The sequence below is a fragment of the Ylistrum balloti genome, unplaced genomic scaffold, assembly GCF_031769215.1.
Source record: "Ylistrum balloti isolate Yb309-2 unplaced genomic scaffold, AGI_CSIRO_Ybal_v1 Utg369942, whole genome shotgun sequence".
Lineage (NCBI taxonomy): Eukaryota > Metazoa > Mollusca > Bivalvia > Pectinida > Pectinidae > Ylistrum > Ylistrum balloti.
In genome coordinates, this window is record NW_026782049.1 from 237,299 (window position 1) to 258,228 (window position 20,930).

At 34.8% G+C, this 20,930-nt stretch overlaps 1 protein-coding gene across 1 annotated transcript; it reads right to left on the reverse strand.

The window, feature by feature from the left end:
• Window positions 1-4,095: 4,095 nt before the first annotated feature.
• LOC132547256 (glyoxal reductase-like) lies at window positions 4,096-20,711 on the reverse strand. The gene is made up of 7 exons (XM_060211020.1): window positions 20,626-20,711; window positions 12,410-12,617; window positions 9,937-10,065; window positions 8,146-8,253; window positions 6,769-6,987; window positions 5,403-5,550; window positions 4,096-4,207 (listed from the first exon to the last, which is right to left on the reverse strand). The coding sequence occupies exons 2-7, from the start codon at window positions 12,598-12,600 to the stop codon at window positions 4,148-4,150; spliced, it is 855 nt and encodes a 284-aa protein (XP_060067003.1). The 5' UTR covers window positions 12,601-12,617; window positions 20,626-20,711; the 3' UTR covers window positions 4,096-4,147.
• Between the last annotated feature and the right edge of the window lie 219 nt (window positions 20,712-20,930).

The following is a 20,930-nucleotide window of genomic DNA, read 5'->3' on the forward strand; positions in this document are numbered from 1 at the left end:
TGGAGTTATAAACTTACTGATGGTAGTTTGGAAAAGAGGGTTGTTGTAATGAATACCAATTTCAATGAACCGTGTGTAAAAAAGGTGAAATTTCACAAAGACAAACAATCTTCATAGAAGCTGCAGCATTCGACCCATGGTTGTGGTGTATTAAAGTGTGGGAAACATTATATTAATATTAAATGCATGGAAGAACTGCAGGATCCTGTTCTGTAGTGGACATGGTGAGTTCCCTGGGTCATAAAATATGACATATTGTACAGCGGCCATGGAGGTAGACACCAATATTCTGCGGGTAGTGGTAAACCTTTTCTGTTGATGTTCTTCAAAACAAATACCATGGAAAGTCAGTACAACATGTTTATTGCTTAATGTGAAATGTCTTGTGTAAAATGATTTTGTTTAACGATTAGCAGTCAGTCGATCTCAGTGACCTTGCCTTTTGGTTAGGGGAAGAGGTCATTCGAATGGAAAGTTTACGCACGGTGCACAACCAGGAAGAAACTTGATGACTCCAGGTCATCTTGGCCCCTCAGGTTAGATAACCTAGATAAGAAGTCAAGATAATGGAATTGTGAGTAGTATGCTGGGGTGATTGGCTTTCAAGTTTGTTCATCTAAGTAACATTGACCCAATTTTCAAAGTCATGTGGTCAAACATGGTGTAATATTTAAGAGGTTCCCAATCAACAACCAAAACAAGTCAGGGTTATATAATTTGGAAAGTATCATGCTTGGATGAAGGGCTTTCAAGTTGTTTCACATACTTGACCTTGATGCACTTTCATGATCATGAGTCCAATGAGATGAAATATTCAAATAACTCATCTTAAGAAGCAAAAGGCTTTTACTGGCAGCAGTTTGGAATAAAGGACTTTCATATTATTAAAATGAATGACCTTGGTCTGAATTTAACATTTTACAGTCTCTTAAAGTAAATCCTGCTTCAGCAAAAGACACAAAATTATATCATTCAACCTGGTACCTACTGGAAAGAATAATATCTATTATGGAAACATAAAAGTTTCCTGAGCATATTCTTCTAGCAGTCTTCCCTTGTTGAGCCACATAACAGTAATATGTTACAGGTTCATCTGTCCTTAGATTTTAGTTATAAAAACTCCCTGTTAATTCTTTCTAAAAAAATTCATTCTTCTAGTTCCAGTCTTTAATCATATACTTGCATTTTGTGTATAGAGTTTGTCAAGCATCTATTGTCACAAATTGTTGTTTTGGGTACTGCAGATTCTAGGAATCAAATTAGATAAAAACCTGAAGCAAAAATGATACACTTATCACTTGTTGCTTTCTCTCTTAACACATTTTTGTTTTTCAAATTGATAACATTTACAGTACATCATATCTATCTACAATGTAAGCATTGAACTGATTTCAGTTGGCATTCACAGGATATATGAATGCCAACTGGAAAGAGCAAATCAAATTTGCATTTACAATCCATCATTTATAATTTCGGTGAATGCCAACCTAAAGCAGTGCAATACCTGATTGTTTTCATTTTTAATATCAATTTTTTTTTATAAAACTGGTAACCTCAGGTTGTTAATATTAATTCCTACACCTTTTGCAGCTAATGAGCTGGAAAAACACAATTGTAATGTGAATGCAGCTTGTTCTCTGTGTGTCACCAGTAGATTGAAGTGTTAAATATCTTCTTATTTCCAGAGGGTAGCTGTTTTTCTCTGAAGTTTGGCTTCTCCAACTTTATCCTAGAATAACTCCATTGATGTAATATTCTAGTTTATCAAAAGAAGAATATGCTTCCTTGTTGATATATGGCGTAGACAGCGTGTAAAATTCGTTGTAAAGGAAATCGGGACAACTCTTCCCAATTTGGCTCGTGTCATGAGCTACTTAAGCCAGAGAAGAACAGGATACAGATCAGGATAAAAAGGGCGAAATCAAGGAGAAAGACAACAAACATGGCGACACGTCACCAAGGAAGTCAACAGGCAAAACACGGGCAACGCGATCGTCTAGTAGGAGCGACATACAAGGCAGCACAAGCAGGTACAAGGAAAATGAATCATCTTTCCAAATGAATTGGAATTGTGACGATGTATATAATAATTGGGATGAATGTTTTGTGTGTAAAGCGGAAGTTTCGATAAGTTCGAAACACTTGGAATGTGGACGTTGCAAAGAATGATTTGCATAAAATGCCTGAAAACCAAGGACAGTGAATACAAAATCTGAAGTCAAACCGACTTCATGTGGTTTTGTATAGAATGCCGGCCTAATGTAGAAAAAAGCATTTCGGTCGACAGTACAATAGAAGAGAAATGCAACGAAACATTCAAGGAATTTAGGGAACGAGTCGCAGAAATAGAGAAGTTGTCTTGTCAGCAAATATGACGAAAAAAGTGTACGCGAGATAGTGAAGGAGGAGATTGGTCAGGAGGATGTCCGGGTTACAGCTACAATGGAAGGGAAGAAGGAAAGGACTCGTACACTTGATACTGTTATGTCCGTAATATCGGAAAGGAAAAACAGAGAGAAATATTGTTGTTTACGGTATTCCGGATCAAACAGGCACATCTGGTCAAGAGAGGAAGAAAATGGATTATGAGAAAATACGGAAAATATTCTCGGCATGCAAATTGGAACTGGAGGAAATGGAAATCTCCAGACTAGGAAAGTACAAAAAAAGAGAAAGTGCTGAACATCAAACAGACCCATGCTAGTCGTGTTTGAATCCGAGCAAATAAAGCGGGACCTATTCCGCAATATTAGCAATCTACGGGACAAGGCCGAATTTAACGGCATCAATATTAGTAATGATTTAACGGAGAATGAAAGAAGGGCAGAAAAGGCACTCACAGATGAAGCCAAACGAAAAACAGAAAACTCGTCGGGGGAATACATGTTCAGGGTTCGCGGACCTCCATGGGCTCGGCAAATAGTCAAAAAGTTAAAGTGTTTATACATCAACGCCGATCAGCTAAGGAACAAATTAGACAAACTTCTGATAAGAACAAATATTGAAAGTTCACAGATAATGGGAATAATTGAAGTTAAAGCAAAAAATACCAAATATACCGTGTTCGAATCTGAATGTAATATCGGAAACAATTTTTCTATGTTTTATAGAATTTGGATTCTCCAATTTTCGTGGGATTATCATTGAAGTCTTCAAAATGAATAACAGTTTTTGTGATAGTAACGTTGCTGGTTTCCTTAAATTGTGGATCGACAAAGTTCAAATTCAGCTGACAAGGGGTCACTCCAAAAACTTTCCATGCAGCACTGTAAACTTGACATCAGGAAACATTCTTTCGCTTTGCGTGTGGTCAAAATATTGAACAATCTTTCGGAGTATATTTATCGCCACCAACAGTTAACTCTTTCAAAAAGAGATTTGATGAACACTGGGCAAATCAAGAACTGGTATATAATTATAAAGCAGAAATTCTGTAGTTCCTGAATCTGACATCTCAAATGACAATAATTATAAACATTATCATTGTATCACTGAGACCGGTATTAGAGGATCGTAACGATCCTGCACTGGTAATAAACTAAACTAAACTAAACTTATGTTGAAGTCTTCCGTTTTCTACACCAAGTGGCTGAAAGATTTCAAATGTTATACTATAATTACTTCATAATGAAGCTGTTTAGTCCACCAAACAGTTATCATCACACTTGGCTATTTTTTTGGCGACTGATAATTTTGGTTCAGGGTGAGCCCTGGTTAATCAGACTTTAATGACACAAATAAATAAAGAATACACATCTCTAGATTAAACAAATATTTATTTGTAATCATATACATTTTTGTATTATCAATCTGAAATCATTGTTTCATTTAGGACTTGGTAAAAAATGGACATCGAACAGATATAATGTAAAGTTAGAGTTAATAATGAATGCTTACAATTTCTTTGGTACATGACATTTCTTGATAAATTGTAAAAATCTTTGACTCATTATACAATGTCTAGATTACCCTATCAATCAAAGCTGATATCAGAAATCAATATTATAGAAATGTCTTCTTCTGTACGATTTTATTTTAAATTTTTTATCATTTAACATCTGTTGAAATCACTTTAAATTCATTAAAGTCAATTTAACAGCTATAATCAAATTATCTCTATCATGCCAACAAAATTCCAGATTTCAATTTATCCTCTCCATGGGGTTATACATGGATTCCAGGAACATGACCAGTCAGGCATACCATTCTGAAACATATAAAGATTCATTAGTAAGGGGATTCTATTAACATTAATCGTGTTCACCAGCCCCTCAGTTGTTCCTTTAAACAGTATTTCACTGGTGGAGTTAATAGGAACTCCTGATTCAAGAGGCTAGTGAACGAAACCCCTGATAATATAAGCTTTCACATTCCAGCAGAAGCCATTCTGAATTTTTTCGGAATGTTTTAATGATATTTCTTAAGAATTGATCGAAAAATAATTTGGTATAAGTTTAGTATATGTCCTTGAATAAGTACTGTATTCACCCTTCAAAAAACCTACTACATACATCAATTTACAAATTCCAACTCAAATTCAAGGGGTTGACTTTTTGAGTCTTTAACCATGACTAATGTCCACTCTAGTATGAAGTTGTGGTAGAACTTGTCACTGATGTTCTAATACTTTGAGGTATATATGACATCATAGACAAATCTTCATATACGCCATGTTTATCAGCCGATTTATCATCCGTTTTGAAAATATATATATGACGTCACTGACAAATCTTCATATACGCCATGTTTATCAGCCAATTTATTATCCACAGTAATGGAGAATGGACTGACCACTACTAGATGGAACATTTTATCACACTTTTTGTCTTAATTGATATTCGAGGGTCTGTTCTTATAATCATGATTTTTGTGCAAGTAGTTGTCAAATGTTTGACACACTCATAATGAAGGATTTCAAAAGATGAAGGTTGATAAAATTATTTGAAAGTTTTACTGTCATCATAATGATCTCATTGAGAATATTCTATTTCTTTGTAGATATGGAGCTGGATGTATTTGAGGCTCATTAGTTTGTTTGTTGGTTCCATTGTTGTATACCTTGTTCTCTTTTGAGAACATGACATTAGATAGTTGGATCAAAAATGATTTACTTGGCAGGTGTGATCGATGAAGCAGGAGATGCTTACTCTTCCAGAACACCTGGTCTTATTCTCTGTGTACATTTTTGTAGGAGTCTCCATATTAATCTATCTTTTCTTCATATTTTTTGGCAGTTTTATTGAAATCTAGTTTGGATTATGATTATTTTGACAAGTCTGTATTTTCTTGTTATAAAAGATGAACTTGGCCCAACAACCACAGACATTAGAAGCAATTAAACACATTATGATATCAGTAGTCATCCAAATACAGAATGCAATCTGTACCATATTGTATCATACCAAAATTTTAAGAGCGTCCTGATCTAGGCTCCAGGAGAATACGTCTGTGTTCTGCTCTATCCGGCCTGGATCTGAGGATTTTGGTATTGTTATGAAGCCATGTTCCACAGACCACCTTATCAAAATCTGAGCTGGAGATTTGTTGTGTCTGTAATTGAAAATCTAAAGGTTACCTGTACATTATGTTAGATAAGAGGTAGTTGAGTTCACAAAGACATACATATTTGACATGGTTGGGAGATGATCTAGCAGTGTAGAGATGTGTGTAAATATAGGAAGGTTTCATGCAATATTTGTCACACTAGTTGACTAGGTATTATGAAATGTAAATTTGTTGGTGAAAATGATGTGTTACAGCTTGACATTGTTCTACTTGGCCCAATAGAGGAAGTTTTAGAATGCATTCCTTCTACTGAATGCTTGTTCAGATTCATCCTAAGCTTGTTTTGTCAAAACCATAAGTGGGATAAAATACATTACATAAATGACATTGATATGACCCTTTTGAGTCAAATGGGCAAAACCCTGTAACTCCTGGCAGCATTTGTTGAAGAAACTCTCTTTAATGAAAGATTACACTTCTCCAATGAAAGTCCATTCCTAGTTGAAATGAAAAGAGTCAAATCTCTTGAGGTAATTACAGGGGACAAGTGTAAAAGGTGTAAAATTTTGTCGATTTTCCCCCTTCATGATCCCTCCTTCCCCTTTTGCCAAAGAAGTTGGCCAAAAATCATTTGTCTGAGATCACCTTTGCCTTACTGAATTGGGAAAATAAAGTAGGATTTTAAGAAAAATTGTGAAAATATTCTTTAATTTTACTTCATTTTGGGAATATAACACTAATTTTGACTGGGGGAGACAGAATTTTTTGAGCAAAAAAAATCACTAATTGGCCTACCCTATTTTATTAAAATCCACTGGAGTATTTAAAGGTATTATTTTGGAAAATATTTCCTAATTTTGTCTTTGGGCCAAGTCCTATGTTAGAGAACCAACTCCATTTCTCTAAGACATGTCTCTTGTTTCAGTCCAAACTTGAACAAAATCCATTCAAGTATTCCTGTTTTAAAGGGAAATTTTATGTTAAAAAGTACTTGTCCCTTTTCAGAACTTATGTCCCTCTAGTCAAAGGGGCTGAAAATTTCATAAATGTCTTTCTGAATTGATGTTTCAGAACAAATTTGATTGGCATTGAATTAAAAGGATGGCATGTAGCTAATTACATTTCCTCCTTCAATTATCTATAATGTTATTGCCCCACATATTTGGTTGTAATCAGCTCAGCTGTTAAGGAGAGGTAGTGTTTTATGAATAGCACAAACCTGGACTTGGACTTTTAGACATTTTTTTTCTTCTTCTTTATTACCTTTTAGCAATTTCTAATACAGATTTGTCTGAAAGTTTCTGTCCTTTGGTTAATGGGGAGTAGCCCATGACAGTTATTCCATTCTGTCTGCAGTACTCCACAATATCTTTCTTCTGTTGCCATGGGTGGAGCTCAATTTGATTGACAGATGGGGTTGGGAGTCCTGCCTCTCTCAAGCGTTCAAGATGATGGACTCCAAAGTTTGATACGCCAACAGATCTGAAAAACATGAAGTCCCATGGGCCTTCAGTACTCACCTGGTATATATATATATATATATATATACTAGCCAAATATCATGCCTCTTTGTCTTTTAGTTCAGGAGAAAAAATTATCTAAATGTTTTTTTAAAATTTGACCCCTGTGACATTGAACATATGTAAGGTCATTTCTTTTTCCAAACTTTGTCAAGCTTCATTCTTGGAACATATCAGCCAAATCTCATGCCTCTATGCCTTTAAGTTCATGAGAAGGAATCATTTAAAGGATTTGACAAAATTTGACCCCTATGACATTGAATAAAGGTCATGGTAATTTCTTTTCATAAACTTTGTCAGGATTCATCCTAGAAACATACCAACAATATCAAAACATTTGGTCCATTGGTTATTGAGAAGTTATTTACAGGAAAAATTTTTATGCTGGACGCTGGATGACGGACAACGCAACACAGCATAACCTTACTCACCCTTTCGACCAGGTTGGCTAAAAACAAATAACTATAGCACTGTTAACTAGGACAATGATTTTTAGGATGATATCAAAATTGTTTCCTTTCAATATTCATTTATTTAAAGTACTAGTAAAGGTTGGTGAAGTTATTTATAACTGCTGTAAGCAGTCTAGTATTAAATCAGACAAAGTTAATCTCAACAGGCTGGGTTCTTATTAGGTAGTCTGTCTATCGGTTTCACCCTAACTGTCAGGCTTCTTTATCAATTCTCTCATCTGTTTATTTCATTATCCTATGAACATGGTTTTTGTGGTTTTCAAATACCATGCACAACATTTCTCTCCTTTATTGTCCTCTCAGGAAAACAAACAATCATATTTGAAACAAGAGCTCAAGGATGAGCTGTCAATCAGGTATACACGTATATACATTTTGATGTAGGTAATTACATACTTTCATAAATTACATCCATATTGAAATCAGTCACAGGAAAAAACTGTAAATGCTTAGTACAGTGTACTCAATTTTTCATTAAAAGAAAGGTATCTATGAAAGTGACACTGTGATAATTTACTGAGGCAAATAAACAAAATGAACACAAAATAAAACAAAGTGATTTTACAGTATTTTGTTGTCAAATTTCAAACTCTGAAAACAAAGGAATAATTGTTAGTTTCAAATGAATAAATATGTCCATTTCTCACCTGACCAGTCCTTCCTGTTTAAGTTCCAGCATGGCTTTGTATGTTTCTACACACTTTCCCGTAGATGGACTATGTATGAGGTATAAGTCGACATAACCTATGTCTAACCTAAAACATGTAAAAAGATCCATGTTATTTTTCTACATTTATTAAGTGAAAAAATAAATAGGTTGATTGTTATTTGATAACAAATATCTCATATGAACAAGAAGTTTATTAAAACATATTTGTACGAAAATTTTTATATTATGTAAAATGCAATTAAATCAGTGATAAGGGACATATTTTTATGCCAATTTACAAGCCACTTATATTGAAGAACCAAAATCAACAGCCTTGACCTTTCTAGTATTGAGAAAATGTTGTTTAAAGATTTTAACACATTTGACCCCTGTGACCTTCAAAAAGAGAAAACGTCAACACAATTGTTAACCTTTCATACCAGCATACCACAGGTCCATTATCAGCACCCTAAGCCATTTGGTTATTGTGAAGAAGTCATTTTTTAAAAAAATACATTTGTCCCCTGTGACCTTGAAAATGGGTCAATTTCATTCATTTCAACAAGCTTGGCAGCCCATAATCCCATCATGCTACAGGTCCAATAACAGCACTCTGGGCCTTTTGGTTATTGAAAAGAAATTGCTTAAATATTTTAAAATATTTGATATCTGTGACCTTGAAAGTGGGTCAAGTTCAAAAATATGAACCAACTTGGTAGCCCTTCATGGCAGCATGCTACTGATCAATATCAGCACTCTTGGTCTTTCGTTATTGAGGAGAGGCCATTTAAAGATTTTGACATATTTGACACCTGTGTCCTTGAAAGAAGGTAAAGGTCAATAACATGAAAAAAACTTGGTAGCACTTCATCCCAGGATGCTTAAGGCCCAATATCAGCACTCTGGCTCTTTTGATTATTGTTAAATAGTTGTTTAAAGATTTCAATACATTTGACCCCTGTGACCTTGCATGTGGGTCAAGGTATTTCATTTTAACAAATGTAGTAGCCCTTTATTTTAGCATGCTACAGGCCCAATATCAGTTCTCCGTGCCTTTTGATTATTGAGAAGAAGTTGTTTAAAGATTTCAACACATTTGACCCAGTTGACCATTAAAGTGAGTCAAGGTCATCAATTTTAACAACTTGATAGGCCTTCATCCCAGCATGCTACAGGCCCAATATCAACAATCTGTACGTTTCGGTTATTAAAAAGAAGTTGAAAATGTCAGATGTTTACAACAGACGACATACGACAGACAACAGTAGACAAAAGGGGATTGCAATAGGTCACTTGAGACTTTTCTCAGGTAACCTAAACTGAGTATCATATTGGCTAATTCACACGGTCCCGCCAACCTTGAGACAATAGGGTTCAACTGTACTTTAATGATCATATACACAAATAATTTTTCTCTCAGTTATATGATACATAGTGTCTGAAATGAGCTTTCATTTTATATGAAATTTTGTGAAAAATGTCTGAGAAGTATTTGATTTTCCTAAGTCGGAATTGATGAGGAAAAATTGATAACTTCAAAATGAGTTTCATAAAGTCACATAAAAAAATGGACGCAAATTCAAAATATTTTTCATCACAAAACTCAGAAAAGTCACATTTTGATAGGTTTTAAAGTAAAAATATGTACGAGAAACTCAAATGGAGGCAGTCATCTTGTTTTATTTTCAATTTATGAAGTAACATCATAGTCTGTATGACATTGTAATCATTTCTGAGTGGTGCAGTCATTGAATAATATCTGTGCCTAGTGAAATACCGTATAACTTACATTTTCAGACTTTTGTTGAATATTTTCTTGCATCGATCATAGCCATTTTCCCATAGTTTTGTGACAACAAACAAATCCTCTCGCTTCACACCTCCATTTTTTATTCCTCTTCCGACATCAGCTTCATTTCTGAGGAGTAAAAGCAATCATTCAATTTTTGATATATGTTTAAATAAAACTAATACGACAAGTTTTCTTTAGAAGTTGAATGCAGATAAAAACTTCTTTATCACATGGAATGAAGAAGTGTTATTTAATTCATGTCAGTGTTCGCCCAAGCATTTCCAGTCAGTGAAGGGAGGGGCTAGGTGATTTTGAATATCAATGCATTATTTTACGTCGAATAATGTGTTGTAAATTTTATTTTTAGTTTTTAAATAATCAAAGTTCTTAATAAAAAAGCTGGGTCGCATCTTTTGGTAGTGTTAAGGTTCAGTACGTCAGAGATTCTCTCGGGCAAGATTCTGTCAAAAACTGACATCTGACAAGTTATTAGTACGTAAGAATTCTTTTAAGCCATCTTTATAGAATAAACAGTCATAACCACAACTTAAGAAGGTTTTATTGATAAAACATTAAACAAAATTTCCAGACGTAAAAATCGATCATGAAACCAAGTCCTAATATACCTAACACATAAGGCGATACAACAATTATCTGCAGATGTGTATGATAAGAGAGCCAAGGCCTTAACGGTCACATGAGTCACCATACTTCTTGTAACCTGTCAAGGAAATGATTTTGATAAAAAAAACTTTGATAGCTTTAACTATGTACACAATGCAGATGTTAATTGTGCATTTATTACGTGCTGTCCCACGATAAGGCTTCTAACTAAGTAAGTTTGAATTAAAAGAAATTACACTCAGATTTGAATTTTCCTAAATAAAATCTTCCTTCCAGGAAGAGTAGAACATCTATGAAATTTCAATCAATTTGATCCATTTCTGGCCCCGCCCATCAGCCCCTGGGGGTCAATCATCGTCGATATGTGCATCGCATCAAACAGTCAGCTTTAAATACTAATATAAAAAAAAAACAATTTTTACCAAGTTTGAATTATTTTTGAAAGAAAATAAAGAAATTATGCTCAAAAATGTAATTTTCTTATATACAATATAGTTCCCTGTGGAAATGTGAAACCATGGGGTCATGAAATTTACAATTCTTATGAGGCACCTGAAGAAACTTCCATCCATGAAAAGTATTTGGTTCTACTATATCTGGGAAAGTTTCATAAAATTTTATTCAACTTGATCCATTTTTGGCCCTGCCCAACAGCCCCTGGGGGTCAGCTAAGGTCAATATGCACATCTCATTAAACTGTCATCTTAAGCTAATAATTCTAACCAGGTTTTAACTATTTCCAATAGAAAACAAACCAATGATGTGCAAAAATGTGATTTTCCTCTATAAACTATAGTAGATTTTGTCCCCTCCCCTGGTAGAATTTGAGAACCTGTCATCATAAAATTTGCAATTTTGGTGAAGTATTAGAAGGCCTTTCCATACATTGAGAGTACTTGATTCTACCATACCTGGGACTTGAGAAGAAGATTCTTGATGTTTCAATCAATTTGGCCCTTTTTGGCCCCGCCTCCTCAGGCCCCTGTGGGTTGGGGACTATATAACTTACACTTTTGGTGCTCTTTAGCAATGGAAGGTTTTTTTTTATTTAAAATTTCATTGTAATTGGTTCTGAAATTTTCCAGAAGTCTTTGTCTCAGGAGACCTAAACAACTCTATCGATATAAACACTGGCCTAGTGTTTCAATATGTCTTTAAGGAATGCACAATTTTGTGCAATGTCTATAAAGTCTACCAACTAAAGCAAAAATTGGTGAAAATTTGAGGAAGGAGAGCTCTAGAAAATACTAAAAAAAAGCCCAAAGGGCAATAACTCATCCTAAATTTTTGATTCCATGTGTGACAGGTCAAAGGTCAAAATGTTGTGCAAATTTGACCTATTTCTGATGCATTACACATTATCTCACCCAGGTCAAAGGTGACAAGTAGCGCTGAAGATAGAACTTGATCTAGATAATAAAAAGGACAGACATAAAAACGCAAGGACACGGTGAATAACTGTGTTTTTTTCAGAGGGACTAATAAACAGAGTGAGAGAGTACAAGAAGAATAAAACCGAGTGATTCAGGAAGGTAAGATTCCTATCATTATCAATGACACCAATCCAAGTAATGCCATGTTCCCAAAGTAAATGAGAACATCAAATTAATGCAACTTGATTTCACACAAGTAAATAGAATATGAGATAATTATAATGACCATAATTTTCACATAAACTACATCAGCCTGCATCTTTTAAAAACCTTTGATATGAGCAAATCTTTCTGCTGTCTTTATTTTGCACGAAAATCACGATATTGATAAAGTTGTTAAATATTGAATTAATTACTACATGTACTTGTAAACAACATAGGCTAGAACAGACACATACATATTACCAGCTTACCCATAAAACTCGGCAGTGTCCAAGAGTTTGTATCCAGTAGACACAGCGTGGATGACCGCATGTTCTGCCTGTCCGCCTTGTCCCGATCCTGACAAGTACATGCCAAGACCAAATAATGGCATGGTTACTCCATCATTAAGTTTAACCCTACTAGTCAAGTCTTTGGCTATTGAAGACATGTCTTCCTTCATATATGCTGACAGCTAGACTAAAACATGAGAAAACATCAACACAGTTTTGTGTAAAGTGTTACATAATTTCTGTTCAATATTCTAAGAAAGCATAACTCCTGACAAACATGTACACAGTGTTTGTGTTCAGCATTTCATCATATTGTGTATTCTGTGCATGTATAACTTTTCAATCCCTGATACTGCATTGAAGATTTATGATCAGGACTGCATAAATTTTAGTGATATAATATTAGCACACATAACAAAATCTGATTGTGGTCTTTCATGTATGAGATAACACTGGGCAATAAAAAGATACATCATACAGCAAAAATCATTTATGAAAGTAATGATGTATGTATTTACATGTACCACTGAATTCAGAACTCTTTTGTAGCTTTGAACAACAGAAAAATCTGATACAACAAGAGAGGATCTCTGGACACTCTAATCCATTTCTGTACCATTGTGAAGGGAGTTGGAAAGTTTTTTCCTTTTGAAAATCTACATAAAATTCTAATTTCTATTAAATTGAGGTCATTATATTAATCAAGGCACATTGACGTTACAATCTAACTTTCATCTTGCTAGAATACTAAAATAATTCACAACTTCTATGTATATTGATATATCTAATGTACATAATGATGATATAGTGCAGAGTACTAAAGAACTGACTCCATTGTGTAGTGATCATTGCTCAATTGTTTTAAATTTTTGTTTTAAAGTAGTTACAGACAGATATATTTAAATATAATGAAGCTAGATGGGGATTTAATTAATGAGGAATGAGCACATATTATTAGTGAAAATAATGATGTTGATGAAACAATTTAATTATAGATCAAATAAAATCACTAACATACACTCACATCTCTTTCAAAGCAATTAGAATTGGACTAAGTGATAAACCACAGATGACAAATTTGATTAGGTCTAACTGAAGACAAAAAAAGAACAGAATGCACAGGAAAGTACAAACAAGGGAAGTAATTCATTAAAGTCCAAATATAAACATAATGGAACTTTAGACCTTATTATCAAAAAATGACTACCTTAATAAATTGCAATCTTCTTTATCAGACTAAACAGTACCTCTACTTTAGTGGTGATGTGTAGCTATATCAGTACCTACAGGTAAGTGTAGCTATATCAGTAACTACAGGTAAGTGGTGATGTGTAGCTATATCAGTAATTACAGGTAAGTGGTAATGTATAGCTATATCAGTACCTACAGGTAAGTCATGGTGTGTAGCTATATCAGTACCTACAGGTAAGTCGTGGTGTGTAGCTATATCAGTACCTACAGGTAAGTGTAGCTATATCAGTACCTACAGGTAAGTTTAGCTATATCAGTACCTACAGGTAAGTGGTGATGTATAGCTATATCACTACCTTCAGGTAAGTGTAGCTATATCAGTACCTACAGGTAAGTTTAGCTATATCAGTACCTACAGGTAAGTGGTGATGTATAGCTATATCAGTACCTACGGTAAGTGTAGCTATATCTGTACCTACAGGTAAGTGGTGATGTATAGCTATATCAGTTATTACAGGTAAGTGGTGGTGTATAGCTATATCAGTACCTACAGGTAAGTGGTGATGTGTAGCTATATCAGTACCTACAGGTAAGTGGTGATGTATAGCTATATCAGTACCTACAGGTAAGTGGTGATGTATAGCTATATCAGTACCTACAGGTAAGTGTAGCTATATCAGTACCTAGAGGTAAGTGTAGCTATATCAGTACCTACAGGTAAGTGTATCTATATCTGTACCTACAGGTAAGTGGTGATGTGTAGCTATATCAGTAGCTACATGTAAGTGGTAATGTATAGCTATATCAGTACCTACAGGTAAGTGTAGCTATATCAGTACCTACAGGTAAGTGTAGCTATATCAGTACCTACAGGTAAGTGTAGCTATATCAGTAGCTACAGGTAAGTGAAGCTATATCAGTAGCTACAGGTAAGTGAAGCTATATCAGTACCTACAGGTAAGTGGTGATGTATAGCTATATCAGTAGCTACAGGTACGTGTAGCTATATCAATTACTACAGGTAAGTGTAGCTATATCAGTACCTTCAGGTAAGTGTAGCTATATCAGTACCTTCAGGTAAGTGTAGCTATATCAGTACCTACAGGTACGTATAGCTATATCAGTACCTACAGGTAAGTGTAGCTATATCAGTAGCTACAGGTAAGTGTAGCTATATCAGTAACTACAGGTAAGTGGTGATGTGTAGCTATATCAGTAATTACAGGTAAGTGGTAATGTATAGCTATATCAGTACCTACAGGTAAGTCGTGGTGTATAGCTATATCAGTACCTACAGGTAAGTCGTGGTGTGTAGCTATATCAGTACCTACAGGTAAGTGTAGCTATATCAGTACCTACAGGTAAGTTTAGCTATATCAGTACCTACAGGTAAGTGGTGATGTATAGCTATATCAGTACCTTCAGGTAAGTGTAGCTATATCAGTACCTACAGGTAAGTTTAGCTATATCAGTACCTACAGGTAAGTGGTGATGTATAGCTATATCAGTACCTACGGTAAGTGTCGCTATATCTGTACCTACAGGTAAGTGGTGATGTATAGCTATATCAGTTATTACAGGTAAGTGGTGGTGTATAGCTATATCAGTACCTACAGGTAAGTGGTGATGTGTAGCTAAAACTGTAACAACACGTAAGTTAACCTATAACAGTAACTACAGGAAAGTGGTGATGTATAGCTATATCAGTACCTACAGGTAAGTGGTGTGTAGCTATATCAGTACCTACAGGTAAGTGTAGCTATATCAGTACCTACAGGTAAGTGGTATCTATATCAGTACCTACAGGTAAGTGGTGATGTGTAGCTATATCAGTAGCTACACGTAAGTGGTAATGTATAGCTATATCAGTACCTACAGGTAAGTGGTGATAGCTATATCAGTATACATGTGGTAAGTGTAGTAGTACCTACAGTACCTACAGGTAAGTGTAGCTATATCAGTACCTACAGGTAAGTGTAGCTATATCAGTAGCTATGTGTAGCTATAGGTAAGTGTAGTATCAGTAGCTACAGGTAAGTGAAGCTATATCAGTACCTACAGGTAAGTGGTGATGTATAGCTATATCAGTACCTACAGGTAAGTGGTGATGTATAGCTATATCAGTACCTACAGGTAAGTCGTGGTGTATAGCTATATCAGTACCTACAGGTAAGTGTAGCTATATCAGTACCTACAGGTAAGTGTAGCTATATCAGTACCTACAGGTAAGTGTAGCTATATCAGTACCTACAGGTAAGTGTAGCTATATCAGTACCTACAGGTAAGTCGTGGTGTGTGCTATATCAGCTATATCAGGTAAGTAGCTATATCAGTACAGGTAAGTGTAGCTATATCAGTACCTATATCAGTATCTACAGGTAAGTGTAGCTATATCAGTAGCTACAGGTAAGTGTAGCTATATCAGTACCTACAGGTAAGTTTAGCTATATCAGTACCTACAGGTAAGTGGTGATGTATAGCTATATAGTACCTACAGGTAGTGTAGCTATATCAGTACCTACAGGTAAGTGTATAGCTATATCAGTACCTACAGGTAAGTGGTGTGTATAGCTATATCAGTACCTACAGGTAAGTGGTGAGTAGCTATATCAGTACCTACAGGTAAGTGTAGGTAATGTAAGTGTAGCTATATATCTATATGGTGTGTAGCTATATCAGTACTACACAGGTAAGTGTAGCTATATCAGTACCTACAGGTAAGTGTAGCTATGGTGTGTAGCTATATCAGTACCTACAGGTAAGTGTAGCTATATCAGTACCTACAGGTAAGTGGTGATGTGTAGCTATATCAGTACCTACAGGTAAGTGGCTATATCAGTATGTAGTAGCTATATCAGTACCTACAGGTAAGTGGTGATGTGCTATAGCTATATCAGTACCTACAGGTAAGTCGTGGTGTGTAGCTATATCAGTACCTACAGGTAAGTGTAGCTATATCAGTACATACAGGTAAGTTTAGCTATATCAGTACCTACAGGTAAGTGGTGATGTATAGCTATATCAGTACCTTCAGGTAAGTGTAGCTATATCAGTACCTACAGGTAAGTTTAGCTATATCAGTACCTACAGGTAAGTGGTGATGTATAGCTATATCAGTACCTACAGGTAAGTGGTGGTGTATAGCTATATCAGTACCTACGGTAAGTGTCGCTATATCTGTACCTACAGGTAAGTGGTGATGTATAGCTATATCAGTTATTACAGGTAAGTGGTGGTGTATAGCTATATCAGTTATTACAGGTAAGTGGTGGTGTATAGCTATATCAGTACCTACAGGTAAGTGGTGATGTGTAGCTATATCTGTACCTATAGGTAAGTGGTGATGTATAGCTATATCAGTACCTACAGGTAAGTGGTGATGTATAGCTATATCGGTACCTACAGGTAAGTGTAGCTATATCAGTACCTACAGGTAAGTGTAGCTATATCAGTACCTACAGGTAAGTGGTGATGTATAGCTATATCAGTACCTACAGGTAAGTGGTGATGTGTAGCTATATCAGTACCTACAGGTAAGTGGTAATGTATAGCTATATCAGTATCAGTAGTAAGTGGTGATGTGTAGCTATATCAGTAGCTACATGTAAGTGGTAATGTATAGCTATATCAGTACCTACAGGTAAGTGTAGCTCTATCAGTACATACAGGTAAGTGTAGCTATATCAGTACCTACAGGTAAGTGTAGCTATATCAGTACCTACAGGTAAGTGTAGCTATATCAGTAGCTACAGGTAAGTGAAGCTATATCAGTAGCTACAGGTAAGTGAAGCTATATCAGTACCTACAGGTAAGTGGTGATGTATAGCTATATCAGTACCTACAGGTAAGTGGTGATGTATAGCTACATCAGTACCTACAGGTAAGTGTAGCTATATCTGTACCTACAGGTAAGTGTAGCTATATCAGTACCTACAGGTAAGTGGTGGTGTATAGCTATATCAGTACCTACAGGTAAATGGTGGTGTAAAGCTATATCAGTACCTACAGGTAAGTGGTGATGTATAGCTATATCAGTACCTACAGGTAAGTGGTGATGTATAGCTATATCAGTACCTACGGTAAGTGTAGCTATATCTGTACCTACAGGTAAGTGGTGATGTATAGCTATATCAGTTATTATAGGTAAGTGGTGGTGTATAGCTATATCAGTACCTACAGGTAAGTGGTGATGTATAGCTATATCAGTACCTACAGGTAAATGGTGGTGTATAGCTATATCAGTACCTACAGGTAAGTGGTGATGTATAGCTATATCAGTAATTACAGGTAAGTGCTGATGTGTAGCTATAGATATTGACATCTCTATAATGTTATTGTAGATAAAGATGTGACGTCATTATTACGTTATTGTAGATGATAAGTCAATCCACTAAATGTTTCCAAGGACGATCGTAATCTTCCCCCACTTCTGTTTTATAATCAAAAAGTAAATGAACAAACTCATCACAAACATCTAGGTCCTTTAATTCTAAAGGAACATGGAGCAGTTATATACAAGAAATATATGAAAAAGCATGTAAATATTCAAAGACTACTTAAATTATAAAGTCAACAAAAATGCATTAAGTACTCTATATTGTTCCTTTGTCAGACCAATTCTTAAATATGTAAATGTAGTTTGGAATAATTGAATTATCGGTGAAGCTAAGTGATTCAAATCTGTTCAAATTACCGACAATGCATTGAAAATAATTACTGGGTTAAGAGGTGGAACATCACATCAAAAATTATATACTGAAAAAGGTTTTGAACTACCATCTTCAAGGCATTATAAACATCCTAATGTATAAAATTCTAAATCGTGTCACCTGATTACTTGTATAATGTTATCAAACCCTAAATTAAATATGCTGTTCCACCACATAACCTTAGACAACACTCAGCATTCCTAGTTTTAGAACTAATTTGTTTGGTAATAGCTTTTTTCCTGATGTCATGAGAATATGGAACTTTCTTACCAAGAATTAACATTAGCACCATCATTAAGTATTTTTAAATCTAAATTGAATAATGATAGAATCCATGTTAAAGAGGTATCTCGTATTTTCACTGTAGTCCTAGAAAATTAAATATTTGCCAACTTCGAATTAATGCAAAATGTTTAAATTATGATAAAATTGTAGATTATCTCTCTCCGGACTTGTCCTGTGCTTGTAGCCATCCTACTGAAAATTCAATACATTTTTTTTTCTTCTGTCCAAATTATTCCACTTCCAGAAACTCAATCCATAATATCTATACAAGAACTGGCTATCTTAACGTTCAACTACCCACATCTGGATATATTAATTTCTCCCTTGAAAACATTCATTTTATTTTATTGAAGAAAGTAAATGTTTAGGATGTTAATCTAAAGACTTGTTACATTTGTGCACTTTATATCTAATGTTCTTAATTTTCTAATGTAATATCATTTATACTTCAATATCTATTATCAAGTTTTCATTAATTTTTAAAATCATATTGATAGTTGCTAGTACTTAGATTGTGAATTGGTATAGATGAGTAACAATAGTAAGCCGTAAGGTTAAATGTTGTAAGTATGGATGTATTTATAGTATGCAAGTTTTCGAAAGTTTTCTTCTTTTAAAATTCCTTAACTAGCTATCGCCACCATGGAGAAGATTTATAAAGGCTGTGCCTGTTATCTGATCCCTTGTTATATATTTTGTTTATATATATGATAAAATTTGTTGACATGAAAGTCACTAATTTTACAGCATAAATTACCACCAGGTCATCGGTTGCATTCTGTCATAGACCTAATACTGTTACTATAAATATACTGCATGTATATACTAATCAGCTACTTCAAATCCATATCTAGATCTGAAGGTTATCTGTTTGACAAATGAGGCCACGGTGAAACCGTTTTTTATCTGACATTGTTGTATCATGCTGTCACAAGTATCTCATCGTGTAAACTATGAACGCTGTATGTGGGAGTAATCTATGTAGGTCTGAAGTATTGTTGAAGACAAAGTGATGTAACCTTAGAGTGATTATATACCCCTGCCTGTCATCTGGTATTGAACTATGAATACCAGACATATATACAAAGTCCGCGTTTAGATAATACAGAACTTTCAGTTCACCATTGACATAAAAAAAAACTTAAGAAATTGACATATAAAACTTCTGACGGATTTCGTGGGCAAACACATGTCATCTTAATGATGCAGTCTTTTATACTTGTGAGTCAAAAGTAAAATTTTAGGAGTTAAAAAAAAATCAATGACTGCTAAAAGCTCCAAGTTTATTTTACACGATATCAAGTCTTTGTTTTTCTTGAGATTTCCTTCTTTTCAATTGAAGACTTCCACTCAAAGGATTTGATTTAAGGCACCAAATCTAAAGCAAACGTACATGATTCAGAAAGTTTCTGAGAAATTTTGCACCTGATAATTATGCAAAGACAACAGAAAAACATATACTTCAGGCCAGTTTGAAAACATCAATTAAATTCAATGATGGACAATTCAGAATTGAGGCATTATTACAAAGAGGAAATTTCAACCACAGTAGGTTCATCCTAATAAACAGCCATTCTAATTTAAATATTGTGTGCAACTATTAGAACAGATGAAGGAAATGGTGCTGGTCTCTAGCGTGAAAATCCATGGGGTTACCAACTGACCGGAAGTAAAGCCTACTCCATCAGCTGACTGAGTGTGATTGTACTACATATGTCTAAACTTCCATTTATGCAAAAGAATCATCGACATTTTTTTTTTTTTTTTTTTGCGAATGTATTGTTTTTTCCAGTGCTTAATCCGAATATATCAGAAATCTCATTAATACATGAAAATAAATGTAAATCTAGAATATGTTAGCGAACTAATTTACATCTATCATTATCAATTGATCAAGTGGGCTGGCCTGGACTAGAAATGTAAATGTATGCCTTATCTAAGTCTTACTTTCACTTTACAGTGGGAAAGGACATACGAACGCATGGCATGACTTAGTATTTACATAAATACCTTGAGGAAACTGTAATGTAGTCTTAAACCAGATCCTTGACTTAATTTTATGATATTCAGCAGTTCTAGTTCACGTTAAGTGTGTCATCGGCCGTGTTCCGTTGTCTAGGCCATCTCACAGCCGCTAATTATAATCTTTCAGGGCAAATACTAGAGTTGTCGTTCTTGATCAAGGCGGCTCGATGGAACGTGCGATCTTGAACTTATTGCAGCCAATGAGGTAGCTCACGTGCTTGTTTGCATGCTTAAGTTTTTATATGAAACGATCGTGTATTTTGGATACTTTTTACCTGACTATTTAACTT